Here is a 19390-nt window from a genome sequence, read left to right on the forward strand (position 1 = left end):
CAGTCTCCTGGTCCTCGTGGAAGCCAGTTCAGTTCAGAAGTTGTAGCCTCCCTTGCCTTTTGGGTGGAAGGAAGGAAGAAGAAGAAAATCCCTTTACCTCAAAACTTGGTGTTAAGGAGGCCAGCCAGCCTATTTGGGCTGCTTCTAGATTCCTGCCAGCCTTTCATATGAAGTGAATAAGGGCAGGTCCAGGGCATGAGGCAATAAGCAAAGCACTCCTTGCCCTCCATTTTAAAAGCCCATCTCTTGGCCCATTTACATACACCTATTCTAAGAACTCCAAATAGGAATCCCATCCTTTCTTAGAATTTAACCCCAAAAGGAGCCGTCTATGCCCTGTCCATGCCCCAATGTCTATACCAGGTCTGTGGAGGACCCTCTGGAGTCAGGGAAAAGCCAGGAGTAGGGCATTGCTCCCAAAGATAATCCTTCCTTCGGCTGCTCATCCCCTTCTCATGCCTGAACTCTTACCACAATTCCTCCTGGGTTAATTGAATCAAGTGCTTGTAAATTAATCCAGTTGAAGAGATTAAATGTGCTGGGGTCACTTTAGCTGAAGCTTTCCGTCTCAGCAGGTCACTCCTCCAGAGGAGCCATTGGGCAGGCAGGATTACCTGGGACACTGCCACCATACCATCAAAACACATCAGACATTGCCCCCGCCCCTAATCTTCATGGTGGTTGGGGAGCTCATGGGCTAGGAGCCCAGGAAGGATCGTGGGGGAGGTCAGACTAGTAGGCTCAGTTGTTCAGTAGCCATTCCTGGGAGCTGGAGGTAGGTGAGTTTTGTGCTAGCCGCTAGCTTCAGAAAAAAAGAGCTAGTCTAAGGGAAGGGGGCCTCGTAACAAGGGCATTTCTCCCCCACTCTTGCCTGCATCCCCAGACCCCTCAATCATTTCCCGAATCTTCTGGAAAACAGAAGGAATCTAGAACAGGGCAGGTGACAGAAGAGAGCAGGGCAGGAAAGTTGAAAGAAAAAAAAAAAGGAACAAAAGAACAAGAAAGTCTTGAGAAACTGACCTGGTTCACTCTTTCTTTTCTTTTTCTTCCCAGTTGGCCAGCGGGGGTCATTAGATCAGGGAAGAAGGCACCTTGAGAGTGAATAGGGCCCAGAGACAGGGTCCTGGAGTGGGTGAGGGTAGGGGTCCTTCCAAGAGAAGAGAAAATTGTAGTCCACTGGCCTGAGATAAGCCTGCGTTAGAGGCTGAGTTGACCTTTGCATCCCTAACCCCCTTCAAGCAGGGTGGGCACTGGTGGGGGCCAAAGAGACTCATACATGGGTGGAGAACAACAGAGAAAATAGGGGCTGACAGGGAGACCGAACAGGGGACTCATACGTACCCGGGCCAGTGCTGAGGGTAGGGGAAGGAGTGCTGAGAATCGGGGGCGGGGATTCCTCCTAGCGGAGCCTTTCTGGCCCTGTTCCCTCCTCCACCCGCAAGACCCGGGACTTCAGGTTTAGGGGGTAGTGTTGCCAGAGAGCTCGTCTCCCTCCCCGCACTTCTCAGCTCACCCTTTCACCGGGTGCCTCCCCCGAACTGCAAAGAGGAGGGGGCGGGGGTAGGGGGAGCCAATCCCGGCAGCGCCAAAGGGGGGAGGTGGCGGTGACAGCCGCGGGGAGGGGGCGGGAGGAGAGGCGGCTCGGCTCCAGCTCCGGGCTCTTCTCCGCTCCACTCTGCCTCCGGCTCTGCGCTCACCTACTGTCCAAGCCTCCCGCTCCTGCCCCAGGATCCCCAGGTGGGCCCTAGACCGCGGCGGTCCGCAGGCTCTTAGCCCAAGCGCTGACTCTCCAGCCACCAGCCCCCGGCAGCGCACTACGCCGCCAGGGGGCGCCGTGTGAGTTCTCTATCCCAGCCACCCGGCGCCCCCTCCCACGGCCCACGTTGGGACGGGAGGGGGGCGCCGGGGGCCATGCGGGGCCAGGGCCGTAAGGAGAGTTTGTCCGATTCCCGAGACCTGGACGGATCCTATGACCAGCTCACGGGTGAGTCAGTGGCTTGGGAATCGGGGGAAGGAGGGTAGATTCCATCCCCCCAGACCCTTAAGCCCCTCTAACCCCTGCCAGGCCCTTACCCACACTCTGACCCATTCCCAGGTACCCTCCCGGCTGTTCTGGGCGGCAGGACACTGAGGTTCAAAGCCTTGGGTCCCGCGGGGGTGGTGGTGGTGGTGGAAGGGTTGGGGGCAGAGCACGTGGGCCGGTGGGGAGAGGCAGCAGGTGTGGGCATGCATGACACAAGGCTAGGAGGGTGTCTATAGTGGGAGGTGTTACGTGTGAGAGCGCCTGTCATTCTTTGTGTCTGTGTGTATATATGTGTGTGCGCCTCCCACAGCTGGTTGCCATGTGCCCTGGGCTTGGTGACAGCCAGGGTGAGTGTGATTGCCTGTGATTGTGCAATTGTATGTCTTGTCAGATGTTTCAGTGAAGTTGTGTAGGACCCTGATTGTACTAATGAAGTTGTTTTAACCAAGTATCTCTGTTCTGTGTGCAACTCTGTGCTTTGAGTGTGTGATTTTCTGTATGAAGAGGCATGTGACTACCAGTATGTGTCAGGTCTTCACTTTATGGTGGTATGTCTCTTTGTAAGACTTTATGACTGTGAACCTCCTGGGACAAGCATGTGTTAAAGTGGGTTGTGTTATGTTTTAATTGTGAGACTGTGCGGGTTATATTGGTGTTTGATACTGATTGTGTACTTTCACGTGGTGATGTCTGCAGTGGGGCTCTGTGAATGTCTATGGCATGTCTTACCCTTGCTGCCTCTCTGGCTTCCTGGGGCAGAAGGGGGTCTTTAGTGCACACCACTGCTTCCCCATGTTTTCCACAAATAGCCCTGGTCGACCCAAGGAAGGACTCTGGTGTCCATCTACCCAGCCTGGCTTCCAGGAGCGTCACCAGCTCCTGTGGGGAGGCTTTGGTTAATGCTGGATCAGCACCCCCCCCACAAAGTATTTAGAGATCATTCTTACAACTGAAGCTCCTTCAACCCCCAACAACCCTCCCAGAACTTCACCCAAACCCAGAGGAAAACAAACCCTCTAGCCTCCCCTCCAGACCCAGAGGTAGAAGCTCTAGGCCTGGGAGGTGCCATGTGGCCTCCCCTTCTAAGTATCCCCCCAAACCACTTTGCTGCTCAGGCATCCTCTCTCTCCCACACTGGGGAGGTATGTGAGACCAGTACATCTGTGCCTGTGCATATTCCTGGGTTTGGTAGGCAGATCCACGTGTTTGTGTGGGTGACTGTGTCACCTTGTGTACATTTCCATATACGTGTGTTTCTGTCTCTCATTGTGCAGCCTGCCCAAGAACTCCAACAGAGAATGGGAGTAGGGAGACTGTTTGCCCTGTGTCTGAAACAAGCTGGGGAGGTGAAGGGAGGCCATGATCCTTGTCCTTGTCTTGAGGAGAGTAAGGTTAAGACTTGGGGATGAGGAGAGGACTAGGTTGTAACACCTTGAAAAAGTGTCTCCCTGACTAACACACCCTGGGGAGGTTCTCGTCCCTATGCCCAGACTCCCAGAAGGGGGAGCCCTTCCACTCAGGCAGGCCCCAGATGTGCCCTAGATGTGCCTCAGGCCTGGATGGATTACAAAGGTCCAGGTGACTAGCTCTGCTTTAGACTGTGTTCTCACCAACTCAGGATCCTTGAGAGTAGTAAGGCCCCCAGCGCCCTCATTAGCACCACATTAATCAGTGTTTTCTTCCTGCTTTAACTGATTCTCCCCTTTAGTGGAATCATCTGCTCCCCACTTGGCTATTTGAATCAGAGATTGGGTGGAAGTGGGGAAGCCCTTGTACGGGAAGGTGCAGGAATAGAAGTGTGAATACCAGCTCTGTATGACTTTTGCTCTCTGGGCCTCATTTTTTTCATCTGTAAAATGGGAAATACTACTTCCCACCTGCCTGCCCCCCAAGGGAAATAGAAAGTTCAAATGTTGACAAGCATCAAGAATCGTGTTCCACGTCATCAGCATCCTCGCTGTAGATAGCTCCACACGCGACTTGGGAAGTAGAAATAAGACTACCAGGAGCTCTCCTTTCGAAGGAGGGCTTATCTTACAGCGGGAGATAAATGGGGTTGGGAAGCCGGTGTTAAGGCGGTGGGTGCTCGGAGACGCCGGAGCTGAAGCCGGATGGGGAGTCGTTGTCCGCGGTGCTGAAGTGCTTGCAAGGCGGAAGTGCAGCAGGACTAGCCAAATTCCCAATGTTCCTTCCTTGTGCAGGCGGGATTCCTGGAATCGGACCTGGGGGTATTCTTTGGCTTCAGTCATCCCGGCCTATCAGGCTGACAGGGAGAGGGCGCTAAAGTCATACCTCAGGTCATCCTGGGTTGCCTCAGCCTCTTTCCTTACCCACTCCCACCCCAGGCTCAAAACAAATCTGGGGGGCTTCCCTGGTGGCGCAGTGGTTGAGAGTCCGCCTGCCGATGCAGGGGACACGGGTTCGTGCCCCGATCCGGGAAGATCCCACATGCCGCGGAGCGGCTGCGCCCGTGAGCCGTGGCCGCTGAGCCTGCGCGTCCGAAGCCTGTGCTCCGCAACGGGAGAGGCCACAACAGTGAGAGGCCCGTGTACCGCAAAAAAAAAAAAAAAAAAAAAATCTGGAGGAGACTTTTAGGAGAAAACAATCTGAACCCCACCCCGCCCCGCCCCGCATCTAGCACCTCCGGGCCCGGCAGGACCTATTGGCAGTGCGGCGAGGTGGGAAAAGGCAGCGATCCGCTGCGGTCCTGTCCAAACTGGAAGCAAGGAAAGGACTGGAGAAGATGAGGAGAGAGTTGGGACCTGGCTGGCCAAGTCCTGAGCTCGGGTCCCGGCCTGGGATCTCCGGAGTTGCGTCCCTCCGGCCATAAATATCGTTCCCGGACTGGCGCGCCCCCGTGTGGTTTTAGAGGAGCCATGCTTGCGGAGCTGATTCCAGATGAGGATGTTGCCAAATCAAGTGGCAAGGTTCCATGGAGTTCAGGGGTGACTCTCGCCTCGTAAATGTAGGATTTTCAGCCAAAAATACGGGATCCCAGTCGGAAGAGTGGGATCCCCATAGGCTCTGTCAGAAGTTTAAAGGCGTTAGTGGGTCCTGGAAGGGTTTACTTTGGGTATAACCAGATAGGGATGAGTCCAGGGCCAGGACTGTGGGTAGGGGGGCTTCTCCTCGATGCATCTGGCTGACAATCGGCATAGGAGGGGAGAGTGTGAACCCGCCGCACCAGGACACAGGGACACAAAACAGTTACAAGAAAAAGATATTCAGAGACAGAAGACAGACCAGTAGGGGCACGTCCCTGCAGCCCCTTTGTCACTCCAATACACTGGTCAGTTCCTCCTCTTCCCTCCTACTCTCGCGCCCATTGGTCCAGGAGGTATGGAAGTGTGGGGAGTTGCCATGACAACTAGGTCGTCTAAACCCCTTCGCATCTTTGTGTCAAAATGGGAAGAGGAGGGGTGTGACAGGCAGAGAATGAGGGGATGAAGCGGGGCAATGAAAGATAATGTTCATTCCCTCCCCAGCTCATTTTTCAAAAACCGCGGGTGCCCCCTTCCCCACCGGAAATTCAGAAAATATTCCCAGAGAAGGCTGTGAGGGAGAGTCCGTGCCGCCCCTCCCCCCCCGGCCCCGCCCCGCCCGAGTCTGGGAATTTGGGGGGCGGGTGCTTCAGGCGCTGAGGCCAGGGTGAGTTCCCCTCGTGTGGCCGGGAGAAGACGGGAAGCGGACCGAGGCTCTATTGCCTGAGATCCTGGTCCTATGGGTCCGGCCCTCCCGCGCCGCCCACGCAGGGCCCACTCCGTTGGGGGCGGAGATCAGAACGCCCCGGGCCTTGGGGGCGGAGCTTGACCTCTGTGCTCACCGCAGGACCATGAACAGATGCCCCCGCAGGTTCCGGAGCCCGTTGGGGCAGGCAGCGCGATCCCTCTACCAGCTGGTGACTGGGTCGCTGTCGCCAGGTATGAGGAAGGGAGGAAAGGGCTGGACCCCTCAAAAAGTAAGCGAAGTGGGATAGGAGCCTTACAGAGGTGGGGAGAGAAAGGGCCCCTCACAGAGATGGAAGGGGCAGGATCCTTCAAAGAAAAGAGTTTAAAAGGCAAGACTCCAACAGAAGTGGAGCTTGGGATAGGGTCCCTTAAAGAGAAGGTGAAGGACATAGGGGTCTTCAAAGAGGAAAGGAGAAGGGGCATCATCGTCCCTCACAATGGTGGAAGAGGGGGCAGGGCTCCTTACTGAGAGCAGAGGTGGGGGCCTCAACAAGGTGGATGTAAGGGGCAAGGCCCCTCACAGGGATGAAGGGAGGAAGCTTGCAGCAGAGCAGGGAAAAGGCAAAGCTCTTTACTGAATTGCTTAGTTTAATGGGATCTTAAGATGACTAGCGGCAGTGTGCAGAAGGAAAAAATCCTGAGGTGGGACTGGACCAACATGAACTCAGCTAGTGAGTTTATGCATGATGGATGGATAGACTTGTGCGGCATAAGGATTGTATGTCACCGTTTTGTCTATCTCTGGGAGTCTGTATTAAGGGGGTTTGTGCCTCAATGGGGTTGTGATCACTGGGGCTGTGCACCCCTAGGGTTACGTATCCCTGGAATTCTGTGACACTAAGACTGCATGTACCTGGAGTTCTATGCTTTAGAGTTGGGTTGGGGGTTCCTGAGTCACACTAAGTTAGCTGTATAGACTTCATAAGGTTGTACCTTGGTGTGGGATTTGTTCAATTTATGACATGGATTGTGGGTGTCATATCATGGCACTGCTGAGATTATGCACACCTCCACTTGGGTTTCCTTAGAGCTGCCTGGGCAGGGCCCACAGAACCCAGCAACTCCTCCCCACCTGACCTGGGGAGACCAAAACATCCTAGCCTGGTGGCATTCTGGGATCTGTAGTTCTCTGGCTGTCTGCACAGTATCCCCTTGAGCCCCTGGAGTATAAGCAGGCCTCTCCTTACAATGTGCTCCCAGAAGGAGAGGAGATGGGGCTGAGCCAAAGCCATGCTTGGATGTCTCTTGGGAAGCATGTGTCCTCCAAGCCCCCTGCTTGGGCCTGTCTCAAGTGACAGATGGCTGGAGCCAGGCAGGGCCAGCTCTCAATCATAGCAGGCATGACTTCCAGGCCCTAAAATAGCCCCAGGGCCTAAGGAGATCATTAATTACCTGATGCAGCTGGGGGCTGCTCTGTCTTCTGGCCTGGTTGGGGATGGAGTGGGGCTGGAGGGCTGACAGAAGGGTCTTTACTGGTTGGGTTCTTCACTAGGGGAGCAAGGGCAGACGGGAAAGTGGGACAGTTACATACTATGGGCCCCCTTCATTAGGCAGTATTTCTCTGGGTTTGAACTTCGGGAGGTAAATAACTAAATGATAGGTGTATCTCCGTGGTGAGATTTGAGGGATCTAAGGGAGGGCTCACTTAATGCTTCAAGATAGTTTTCCCTTCAGCCTTCACTATGCCTGAAGTATTTTCATTAAGACTTCACTCCTCTGGGTGAAGAGCAAGGTGGCACAGGGATGCTTGGGGAGGACAGACCTGGGCAACTTTCTCACAGAGCCCAGAGACTTGAGAGGTCTCTGAGTGGGGGTGGGGGGTGGGGAGAGAGCCTGAAAAACAACTTGCTCTTTCACTTCTATCAGATCCTCTCACCAGAGGCCTGGTTGATTTAGGACCTTGAGTCCTGTGAGGCTGGGTCAAGGTCTCTGAAGGTTGAGGGTGAGGGTGAGAGAAGGAAGAGGAGGATCTGCAGACAGGGCAACCGGCTAAACGGTTGTCAATCTGTCCATCTGTGAATCAGCAGCAGAGAGCAAGGAGATGCTGCTGTTCTGCCTCTTTCCAATCAAATAGCCTGGCTTGGCATTCAAGGCTCCATGGAATCTGCCCCTTTCTGGTCTTATCACTCATATCTACCCCAATACCAACTAAGCTGCAGTCACTCAGGATTCCTTGACACCTCCACACACGTTGGAGAGACAGCCTGAGGGAGCTGGCAGATCACTGGTTCTGGTTCAAGTCTCCATCTATCCTTTATCATCTGTGTTATCTTGGGACAATCACTTCTCTGAACTTCAGTTCCTTCATCTGCAAAATGGGTATACTGCTACTCAATCTGACCATTTCAGCTGTAAACACAGGAATAATAGACCCTACCCCTCAGGTCTATTATGAGGACTAAATTAGATAACATGTGTAAAGTATCAAGGACACAAAACATGCTCAATAAATGTTGGTCCCTTTGTTAAGGCAGACTGTTGACAGTTTAGCCATCCTTTAAGAACCAGCTCAAAAAATACCCTCTCCAGGTTTTTCCTGGGCTCCCAGTTAGAAGACTAGAGCTCATTTCATGGCCTGCTTTGAACAGTTCCTACCATATAGTAGGCACACAACAAATATTTTTTGAATGAGTAGATACCTTATAGTTCTGTCAGTGGGCTGTCTCTCCCTGCCCAGGAGAGCCAGAACCCTGTTTGGTTCACCTTTGTTCCACAGGCACCAGCTCAGAGCCTGGCATTCAATTTGTATAGGTGCAATTTTTTAACATCTTTGCCCTCTAGGAGCTTGGAATCTAATTGAGGAAACAGGACTGATCCAGAAAGACCTGAGTTCAAATTTGCAACATCTCCTCTTAGCTAGGTGACCTTGAGCAAGTTCCTTTACCTTTCTGGGCCTCATTTACCTCATCAGTGAAATGGGCACAATACTTTTCACTCTGCCTACCTCATGGGGTTGTCATGAGAAGACATGGAAATAACAGTGTTTGTGGAAATGCTTTGTAAATTGCTAAGATATGTAAGGGGGGAATATAATATTATTAATAGTGGCAGTAAACAATTATAAGCAATTACTCTGTGCTAGGAATTATTCTAACAGCTTTCCGTGTATTAGTTCATTTAGGAGGGCCTAGCAACCATACGAGGTAGGAAACCGTGGCACAGAGAGATTAAGAACTTTCCCAGTTAATTCCAAGGGGCAGAGCTGGGATTTGAACCCAGGGAGTCTGGCACCCTGGCCCACACTGTTACCTACCATGCTATGCTGCCTCCTTTTACTGTTCCCACTGATAACATTACAGACTTAGGTGCTGAGTTTTGAGGGCCCAATGGGCTACCGTAGAATTTCAGGTAGCTGGGAGCCTGCTGAGGGCTGGAGGCTCTGAAGGGAAGGGAATTTAAGCTGTCTCTAAAGGACAGGTAAGAACTGTAGGATAGGAGAGCAAAAGGGAGTTCATTCCAGGCAGAGGGAGTAGCAGGAGCAAAGCCACAGAGATAGCACTGGGTTTGGTGTGTTTGGGGGATAGTGAGGAGGCGAAACTGGCTCAAAAAAACGTATCTGCCGATGAGGGTGCGGGAAGGGTATTAAATCCCAGGCATGGATTTTGGACGGTGAGAGGGAGATGCTTGCTCATTTCATCTGTAAACCTGTAACCTCCAAAGGTGTGAGAAGCCAAAAACAGTCCCTGAGTTGACTTCTTCCTGGGGGAGAGAGGGGGGACAAGCAGAGGACCAAGCCTGCCGGAGGCATACCCTCCTTCCCAAGGATTTTGGAAGGGTCGGTGGAGAGGGAAGGGGTAAGATACGGTGTGAGATGAATGCCTGACCCCCCAGTGGTGGCCATGTAGAACTGCAGATCCGTGAACCTCAAATGAAGCAGTAGGGACTAGCCCCCATCCCCACCCCCACCCCACAATTGAGGCTGAAACACATCCCAGAGCTGGACGAGGTGGCAAGGGTCCCTTGGGTTAATCCCCCTAAACTGGGCCTCCTGTGTGAGCAAGCCGTCTATGAAAGGAGCCAGTGTAGCGTGGTGGTTTAGAGCACAGGCTGAGTCAGGCTGGGTTGACACTTACTGATCTTGGAGATTTTCTTAAGCTACTTTTGTCTAGTTTTCCTACCCATAACGTGGGGATAACAGTACCTCCTTCACAGGCTTATTGTGAAAATTCAATGTGATAATGTCTGTAAGCACATAGCACATTATCTAGCACATACTGAGTGCTCAATCCCTAGCCAGCTGTGGCAGTAACCCAGAGGCTCTTATCTTCTGGCTCCCTGGTTCTGCAAGCCTCTCCCCACCCCACTACAGACACCACCGCCGCCATCACCACCACTTTGAGGGAGACTGGAAGACGGGGGAGGGGCTCCAGGAATACAGCGGGGCTGTGTGGCTCCCTTGGAAGGTTCAGATTTCCCTCCTACTCTGGGTTTCTCCCTCAGCTCAGTAAAGATTCCCAAAGAACAGGGAGGGTTTTGGCAGCTCCTGGGTGAGGCCCCTGCCAGGTGGAAAGGAAGAGCACATCCCTCCTCTCCCAAGGAGCTTGATTCTCTGGGTCCCAAAGGCAGCTGCAATAAGTCCCCTCCCCAAAGGGTCATGATAGGGCTAAGGGGCTGTTTCCTGCCCAGGCTACTGGACCTAATCCTCCCTCCCTTGGGCCTCAGTTTCCCTGTGGCCTGTGGGAAGAGAGTGCTTCCCGCCTCTCAGTCTCCATGACAACCGCAATCGATGGTGGTGGTGTCCTCCTGACTGGAGAGGTCACCACCTTCTCCTCCCTTATATTCTCATACACTTTCATGCAGATACAATTACACAACCACCATAGACCCATACTCCTAATTATATGACACATCCATACTACCAATCTTCAGACCCACATGCCACAACCCTGCTAAAATACAGATACCTCACACCCCATACACACTCAGAAATACTCCAATACACTCACACACACACCCCACAGACACCCAGGTTACATACCCATATACACCACACACACCGCTAAGACAGGTGCACAATCATGTGTAAACACACACACAGACACACGTAAGAGGAGGTACACATACTCTCCATACACATACAGGAATATACACACAAGAAAACACTCAGACACCCATAACATATTCTGACTCACACATCTATTACTTATGCATGGGCAGCTCCTAGTTTCACACACACACACACACCCTGCCCTTCCCTGCCTTCTCTCTAAGCACAGGTCTTCCCTCTGCCCCCTCTCTTTGGTACAGAGTAGCCACAGGCTGTCTGAGGGAAGCTGTCTCAGGGGCAGAGGCAGGGCACTGCCCCCCTTCTGTGGTCTGGCCAGGCCCATAGCCTTCACACCAAAAGCTCTGGAGGAGATACAAATCCATAGGCAGGAGTGGCCTCGTGAAGAGGAAGAGGCTGTGGCTTGGAGGCTGTGGCTGGGAGGCCTGTGGGGAGGCGGGGGGAGGGGGAGAGGGAGGAGATCCGGGGAGCGAGAGGGGGAGGGAGACTGCGGGCAGTCCTACTCAGGCTGGGGAGCCTGAGGGGGAGGAAGTGTGAGAAGGGAGGGCCAGCCTCAGCCTGTGGGGCCATGCCCCCGGCCCACCATGAACCTGGAAGGGCTGGAGATGGTCGCTGTGCTTGTGGTCCTCGCCCTGTTTGTCAAGGTGCTGGAGCAGTTTGGCCTCTTTGAGCCTGTCTCCTTGGAAGGTAACCCAGGTGTATGGGCATGTCTGGCCCGCTGGGTAGAAGGACAGTGGCCCGCAGGGTTGGGGAGAAGATTACTCTGACTTTATGACTGGGGTGAGGGCTGCAGGGGTAAGCAGGTTAGTGAGGGGATGGGACATCTGGGGGAGGGGAGTTGGGGGAACAGGACATCTGGGAGAGGCAAAGAGGGGGACTCAAGGAGTGGACCTGGGGGAGGCGAGGAGGGAATCTGGGGGATTGGGTGTCTGAGGGAGGTGAGAGAGGGCCAGGAGCCAGGGAGGTGATGAGGGGGTACAGCATGGGGGGACTGGGATTGAGGATAAGGGGAAACTGGAGGGAATGAGGAAAAGTCTGGAGACAGGCAGGGGTATCTGGAATAGAGGAAGGAGGTTCCAGGGGTCCTGAGATAACACCAGACTTCTGGGGAGTCCCTTTTGGAGCCAGGGACCCACAACGGCTCTGAAGATGTGTGTGACTCACCACACCTCCATCCTTGCAGGTGTGGGTTACAGGGTGTGTGTGGACTCAGTGTGTGAGAGATACAGGGGGTGTGGCTGTGTGTTCATGTGTGTGAGAAAGGACAAAACGTATGACTACTTGAGCCTGTGTATGTGACAGGGGTGTGATTTACTGTGTCTGAGTGACAGAGTGTGTCGCTTTATGAGATGGCAGATGTGACTGTGCCTGAGGGGCATGGAGTGTGTGGCTGAGCCTCTTTGGGCATCTGATTGTGTGTGTGGCTATTCCCAGAGTTCCCTGATGTTATACCAGCTCCATACCCAAGGTTAGGGATGGGGTGGGTTCTGGAGGGACAGGAGTGGGATCACTGTGAATGAGACATTCATAGACAAATCTGGTAGGACAGTGAGGGGTGGATCGGATCAGGGACCCTGCCTCCCAAGCCGCCTTGCCTCTCCCAGGTCCTCTCAGGATCTAAGGGCAGAATGGGCTCCAGAGTCTAGAGTGGGAAGTGGGAAGGCAATTCTCCACCCAACCCGAAAGTCAGGTGGGGAGAGTGATACTGGAGGTAGAGAGAGGAACATGTTCTGCCTCCCCAGGGAGTTTTAGCCTCTCCCTCTTCTTCATGCCGAGACCTGTGCAGCTCCATAGCATGGCTACAGGAAAACAGGCAAGAACCATGATAAGAGGACTGCAGGGTAGACACCTGGGAGAACTGAAAAAATGTGAAAGGAGCTAGGGAAGAAGGTCCGTGAATTGCCTGCTCTAGAATTCCATAAGAGCAGAAAACTCCTAGTCTACCCTCCATCCTCTGCTGCATTTATTGGGGTGGGGTGGGGTGGGTCGCAGGGATTGGTCCTAGATGAACTGGGATTCATCCGGTCCTGAAAAGATGAAGTCAGTCGGGCTCCAACTTTCCATCCCCTTTAGACTATTGGTGGGAAGGGGGGAGGCATCCTGTCTGCTGAAGGCACCCCCTTTCTCTTCCCACCTTCAGAGGAGCCAAGAGGAGACTGAGTCCTTGGAGCAGGCAGGGGACCAGATGGGGGGATGTGTGAAGAGGGGGAGGTTGGGAGAGGCAGGGGGAGCCAACCCCCAGTCCAGAGGCTACTACACCACCAGAGGCCCCAGGCACAATCGGCTTCGGGAAACCAAAGTCCAGGCTAATGGAGCCCTGGGCCAGAGGCCAGGCCGCCATCGATCCCTCACCCAGCTCACTGCCTCCCTCCCACCTCTCCATAGCTCCTGGGGAGAGAGGACAAATGGGAGGGAGAGGAGGTGCTGACTTCAAGCAGTTCCCTTCTGGGAGCACAGCATCTTCCTGAGGGTGGAGCCGGCTTGGAAGGCAGGGCCTGCAAGGGAGCTGGGGTGCCAATCTACAACTAAAGGAAATTGGGCCCCTCCAGGAATGGACTGAGGCCAGCTTCAGTCAGTATGCCAGGTCCAGTGAGCTCTGGCCCTCGAGTCTGGAGGTGGGTGCAGCCAGGAGATAGACACACAACAGGAACTTGGAGGGTCTCCCTGGGATACAATTAGAGCCGTAGGACACATGTGTAAATAAGAGGAAGTGAGGGGAACTGTGATCAGTGGGCTCTGGGTAGTCCCACATTACAACAAAATACTCATCTCCAAGGTCTGTCATTGCCTGAAAGTTTGCTATCATTTCACCTTCAAAGAGTAAGCCATACTGGAAAAGACTGGGAAGGGACACACTTTTAGGGTGGATGAGTTCTCTGAGAACTCTGTTCTGCTGGCGGGAAGATTCTAGGTGCCTTGGAATGAGGGTTTATAGGCAAGAAAGGTGGGGGTGTACCCAGGGCAAATGCAGGTTCTGTGGGTGAGGTGCAGTCTTAGGTATCTGGGTGCCATGGGCACCTAGGTCACAATATGATATGGGCATGTGTGTGGTGACCTTGATATGTCATGGTGACCACACTGTGATGTGATGTCCCAGGGTCATTGTGTGTTCTTGTGTGGTTTGATCGTGCTGTAAGATGGCCTGTATGGTTCCTAATGTATGTCTGTCATGTTTTTCCCAGGTCAGTCACATTTGTATATGTTTGTATTAAGAAGTACTAGGTCAAAGTGTGTATGTCTGTGTGTGTGTGTGCATGTGTTGGGAGGCCACTGGGTATGAATGAGGTACTAGGTATCAAGCGGTCCTTGTGTGGCATCCATCACTCTGATTTATCATACTATGTATACACACCTGTCACTGTGTGTGTGTGAGAGAGGCAGGCAGCCCCCGGGTTGGACATCACCCTCAGAGGTCCAGCTGTAGCACTGGAGCCAAGGACACTGGGTCAACAAAGACTGAGGCCAATGCTACTTCCTCCCCCCACCCCCGGCCACCTCGCTGTTCCCAGCTGTGTCCCTTTATACAAGGTGCGGAGCCACCTTGGTGGACTTTCCATGCCTGTGAAACCCACTGGACTCCCCTAACCGGCCCCAGCTACTCTCACCATTACCCACCCCCCATATTCCCCCAACACCCGCCCCCAGCCAGGGTTGATTTGTGATGGTGGGGAGGGTACAAGGAACAGAGGGACAGTGGGGTTAATGTACCTTCCTGGGGTCTTCTCTCTTCCCAGGCCACCCTCCAGGGCCCACTAAAAAAGCGCTGAAGCAGCGGTTCCTCAAGCTGCTGCCTTGCTGCGGGCCCCAAGCCCTGCCCTCAGTCAGTGAAAGCAAGTGCCTCTCCTGTGCTTCCGGGGGCGGGGCCCGTATGTGTCGGGGTGTGACCGGTGTGAGGGGAGCCTGCCTGCGTGAGTGTGTGTGGGCGTGACCAATGTGGCGGAGGTGGGCTGGGCACTGACTAACCAGGAGTGTGAGGGGGCGTAGCTACGCAGCGCAGAGCGGAATGTGTGGGCGTGGTCAGTTTGGAGGCGGGGCCTGAGTGTGTGGGCCATCTGGGTGTAAGAAATGGGCAGGATCTGGGTGTTTGGGCGTGGTCAGTGTGACAGGCTGAGGCCACTCTGAGCCTGTGTGAGCGTGACCAGTGTGGCAGGGGTGGGACCAGGCGGCTGTGAGGGTCTGTGCGTGGCTTAGCTGGGGTTAGTGTCTGGCCGCCCTCCCCGCCCCTGGGCATGTTTTGGGCCTTGAGATGTAGGTCATCAATGCCTTGACTAGATGGATGCAAGTGTAATGATGGAGCCCGCCTTCCTCCAGATGCCAGGATACCTGAGTTTCCTAGTACCAGCCTGGTCCCCAGTTGAGTGACCTCGCTTTGTCTGTAGGCCTCAGTTTCCTCATTTGGGCTTTGCCCACCTCACAGGATTATACATACTGCATCTTTGCAAGCTATAAAGGCCCGGTTTTGAGAAGGTCGTTGTGTTTGATTCTGCTGGGTCCCACAATGGGGGTCGATTCGGAAAAAGGGCAGGGGGATGTGCGCGGGGTCCGATTCGTGTGTGTCTGTGCTCATTCGTTACGTGTGCCTCTGTGCGCGTGGGGGGCTGGGGTGTGTGCACTGTAACACGCAGGTCTGTGAGATTTGCTGTGAGTGTGAGGGGCGAGGTGTGTGCAGCTGGCCGGGTCCTCCGCTTTCTCGGTGACAGTTCGCTCCCTTCAGCATTAGCCGCCCCAGCCTCCCTCCGCCCCCACAGACCCCGCCCGCTGGACCCAGGTGACTTACTCTCCTGGTGGGGGCGGGGGCGGGGGACTTCGGGAGCCTGGGGTGGGGGCACCTGCCTGGGGAGTGGATGTTGGGAACAGGGGCGGGGCTGATACGGGGCCAGGGGTGGTGGCCTTCTCTAAGGCACACTAGTGCTGTGGCAGGAGTGGGGTGTGGAGGGGGCTTGGCTGGAGCTGGGCGGGGCATGGCTCGGGCATGGCTGGGATAGGCGGGGCTTGGCTGGAGGGAAGGATCTGGGCGGGGCAAGGGTGAGACCGGGCGGATCTGAGTTGGTAAGGGGAGGCCCAGAGCTCGAACCCTCAGAAGCCCCCTCTCCAACCCAATTTTCCTACTCCTGGCCTTCTGGGACAAAGACTGGGCTGGGGGCCTTCCCCTCCAACCATGGATCAAGGGCCCAGGGGCCAGCGCTGACTCAGACCCCGGGCTCTGGGGCCAGGCTTGGCCTTGGCCTGGGCCCGCTGATATACCTCGAAGCCGACCAGCATCTTCTTGGCTCTGGGTCCGGGGAACTGGCAGGCTGGTCTCCGGCGTCGGATATGGGGGGGATGGATGGTTCAGTGATTTTGAAGAGGGGTCGTGGGGGACAGGCCTGAGGCGCGGCTGTCCCCCCCAACCGCCCCCACCCCGCAGACAGCGTGGAGGATGAGTTTGAACTGTCCACCGTGTGTCACCGGCCCGAGGGTCTGGAGCAGCTGCAGGAGCAAACCAAGTTCACGCGCAAAGAGCTACAGGTCCTGTACCGGGGTTTCAAAAACGTGAGTGCAAAGCAGAACCAAACTGGGGAGGGGCAGGGCCTATCCAGGACTTTTCTGAAAGGTTGGCCTGGAGGCTTTGAGGAGTGACAGGGGAGGGGAGGAGAAGGGACAGCTCCCCTTCCACCACAGACCAAACTTCTAGGTTCCTGCTGGTTTGAGAAGGGGCGGAGCCTGTAGATTGGTCTGTCAGTTCTGTGTTTTTTATTTGTGCGCTTGGGAGAAGTCTTTCCTCCAGGAGAAGAGCTATATGGTGAGCCCCCTGGAGACACGAAGATTTCCCCTCTCTCTGGGAGTCTCTGGACAGGGAGGGTTGGGTGGGAACCTGGGGGGTGAGGGGCGGTGAGTGGAAGGGGGTTTTGTCTCTTCCTTCAGTCTGGTTTCCTTCCCTACGCTACCCCCAGGAATGTCCCAGCGGAATTGTCAATGAGGAGAACTTCAAGCAGATTTATTCCCAGTTCTTTCCTCAAGGAGGTGAGGGGACAAGTCCTGAGAAGAAGCAGCTGTCCATCTCTAGGCTGACTTGGGGAGAGGGCTGGAAATGCCAAGTGAATGGGGTTTGAGGAGCCCCACAGAGGTAGGGAGGTAGGAAGTCCTCTCCTGTCTGGAAGCCAAGCTTACTCATCCACACTTATCCTGCAGACTCCAGCACATATGCCACTTTTCTCTTCAATGCCTTTGACACCAACCATGATGGCTCAGTCAGTTTTGAGGTGAGCTGGAGACTGTGGGCCAGGGAAGCATGTTTCCTGGGGCTTCAGGGCCAGGCCAGACCCAGAGAGAGGGTTGGGTGAAAGGTATCAGAAGACCCATTTTCCCCTGCCTCCTTCCTAGGACTTTGTGGCTGGTTTGTCAGTGATTCTTCGGGGAACCACAGATGACAGGCTGAACTGGGCTTTCAACCTGTATGACCTCAACAAGGATGGCTGCATCACCAAGGAGGTACAAGGCAACTGAACAGCTGGAGGGGTTGTATGTGTGTGGGGAGGTGTAAAGGGCCCATAGGAGGGAAATGTGACCCACATATACATCACCAGCAAGGGGTGGGGTCTGCCCTAGGCTCTAGGCCTTCTAGTTTGGAGGCTGGAGGCTCTGAGGAGGGATCCTCTTCTCTCTCGGCCTAACAGGAAATGCTTGATATCATGAAGTCCATCTATGACATGATGGGCAAGTATACATATCCTGCACTCCGGGAGGAGGCCCCAAGGGAACACGTGGAGAGCTTCTTCCAGGTGCCTGGGACTGGGTAGGCTGGGTTTTAGAGTGAAGGGAAGGAGGTGAGGTCGCAGAAGGGAACTTACCCGAGTTCTGCCTGCCTCTCTCTTGTCATCCCTTCTGTTTTCCCTACCTGACTACTTTTTTGCAGAAGATGGACAGGAACAAAGATGGCGTGGTGACTATTGAGGAATTCATTGAATCTTGTCAAAAGGTACAGGGCCCTGCCCTCTACATTTCCCTGGTTTGGACTCAGGGCCTGATTCAATGATGTAAGAGAAGGCTCCTTTGGGCAGAGTACTATTTCCCTAACTCACCGCTACCTCTGAATCTTTTTCCTTCATAACTTGGGGAGGCCTGTCCCTTCGCCACCTCTCTGGGTGTCTCCTTCCTCACTGCCTCTCTCTGTCTCTGAATGTCCCCATTTCTGAGTCAGTGTCCTTCTCCCTGTCTCTGATAAGCTCTTTTTCTTTCTCTCCAATCTGCCTCTCTCCCACCATGGCTACAGGACGAGAACATCATGAGGTCCATGCAGCTCTTTGACAATGTCATCTAGCTCCCCAGGAGAGGGGGGTCAGTTGTCCTGGGGGGACCATGCTGTAGCCCTAGTCCAGGTGGACCTCACCCTTCTCTTCCCAGGTCTGTCCTCATCCTAGCTCTACCCTGGGGGCTATAGGAATCCAAGAGCCTGGGGATTCAGTGGTTCAGATTGCTGGAGCTGAGGGGGCTATAGAGTGGGCAGAGTGTATCTGTGGGGTGTTCCCAACTCCCAACAGCTCCCCCTTCCTGTCTGAAACTCAGTGCTGAGGGTGCCCCTGCTACAGGAATTGAGTGGTCCTCCCCCTTCCACTCCCACTTGAGAAACCACAATGCTAGACAAAATGTCTCCTGCTATGGTGCTTCCCCCATCCCTGATCTCATAACCATTTCCCCTAAGACCCCCTTAACAGAAAGGCTGTTCTGTCATTGGCACTGACTGGCCTTTCAGACCAGGGCCTTTGAGAGCCCTGTAGGAGGTGGACAAGAATGTAGAGGGAGTAATCTTGGGCCTGAGCCAGTGCATAGGTCCTAGGAGGTAGCTGGGTTAGAGAACAGAAGGGCCTGGGGATTATCAGTGAGAGCATGCCAGGCTATAGCTTTCAGCTCTACAGGTCTGCCATTCAAAGCTGTCAGAATATGAATTTCCAGGCTCTTCAGAAGACCTTGTTTCCTTGGAAATACCCCAGAAAATTTCCAAGTATCCCAGGAGAGTCTGGGATCCTGGTGTTTGGCTCATTCCCTCCTCTCCTCCCTTCCTGTTTGTGTAGTGGTGGTGGCAGTGGGGGGAAGATAGGTGGGAGCTGTCTTGGCTGATACCTGCCAAAGTTTCAGCCTACCCTCTCTGATGGCTACAACTTAAGTTTTCATTTGCCATTTCCTCTCGACTTGGAGGCACAGAGTAAGTCAGGGACAACACAGTGGATGCCTTAGAAGAAAAAGGAAGGAAGGAGGCGGGCATAGATTTGAACCCAGTGTGGGGGCATTTATTAGACTCTGTGATATACCCAGGCTCTATTCCTGCCCCCCGACATAGCCTCCTAATTGCCCACCCAGAGTCTCCTCTTGCTCTATTCAATCTACCCAGAGATGCCCCTGAGCACACCTTGAAGGCAGGAACATTAGGACCCAGGTCCCACCTCACTGTCAGCACCCCTGCCGTGCCGCCACCCCTTAATATATCTGCTTGTCCCGTTTAGCTCACTCTCCCAGTCAGCTGTGATCTGAGGGGAGGGTCCCCAGGGAGCCCCCTTTCCTATCAGAACACTGTTGACTGCTTTGCATTTTTGGTTCCTCTGTAATTTTTGTAAAATAAGAAGTACACCGGATCCAATAAAACACAATGGCTATGCA

General features: G+C 54.2%; 1 protein-coding gene across 12 annotated transcripts; it reads left to right on the plus strand.

Annotated features, from left to right (window-relative positions):
• The first annotated feature begins 3 nt into the window (after nt 1–3).
• On the plus strand, nt 4–19390 carry KCNIP2 (potassium voltage-gated channel interacting protein 2). 12 transcript variants are annotated; one of them, XM_067709620.1, is made up of 11 exons: nt 4–1984; nt 14491–14586; nt 15471–15524; nt 16164–16288; nt 16512–16538; nt 16690–16759; nt 16928–16998; nt 17120–17227; nt 17413–17517; nt 17652–17714; nt 18009–19390. In XM_067709620.1, exons 1-11 carry the CDS (start codon nt 1912–1914, stop codon nt 18054–18056), a joined length of 840 nt encoding a protein of 279 aa, XP_067565721.1. In that variant the 5' UTR covers nt 4–1911; the 3' UTR covers nt 18057–19390. The 12 variants fall into 12 exon arrangements, with proteins under 12 accessions (XP_067565721.1, XP_067565724.1, XP_067565732.1 ...); XM_067709623.1 differs by lacking the exon at nt 15471–15524 and having other exon boundaries at nt 14491–14590; nt 16168–16288; XM_067709631.1 differs by lacking the exon at nt 16512–16538 and having other exon boundaries at nt 15426–15524.

The sequence above is a fragment of the Pseudorca crassidens genome, chromosome 16 (assembly GCF_039906515.1).
Source record: "Pseudorca crassidens isolate mPseCra1 chromosome 16, mPseCra1.hap1, whole genome shotgun sequence".
Classification (NCBI taxonomy): domain Eukaryota; kingdom Metazoa; phylum Chordata; class Mammalia; order Artiodactyla; family Delphinidae; genus Pseudorca; species Pseudorca crassidens.

Bases quoted from the DNA above. Each gene is read 5' to 3' on its own strand.
- KCNIP2 (XM_067709631.1), top strand. From the start codon at position 1,912: ATGCGGGGCCAGGGCCGTAAGGAGAGTTTGTCCGATTCCCGAGACCTG. The intron at 16,289-16,689 runs GTGAGTGCAAAG...CGCTACCCCCAG, and splicing joins TGTACCGGGGTTTCAAAAAC to GAATGTCCCAGCGGAATTGT. The intron at 17,228-17,412 runs GTACAAGGCAAC...TCGGCCTAACAG, and splicing joins ATGGCTGCATCACCAAGGAG to GAAATGCTTGATATCATGAA.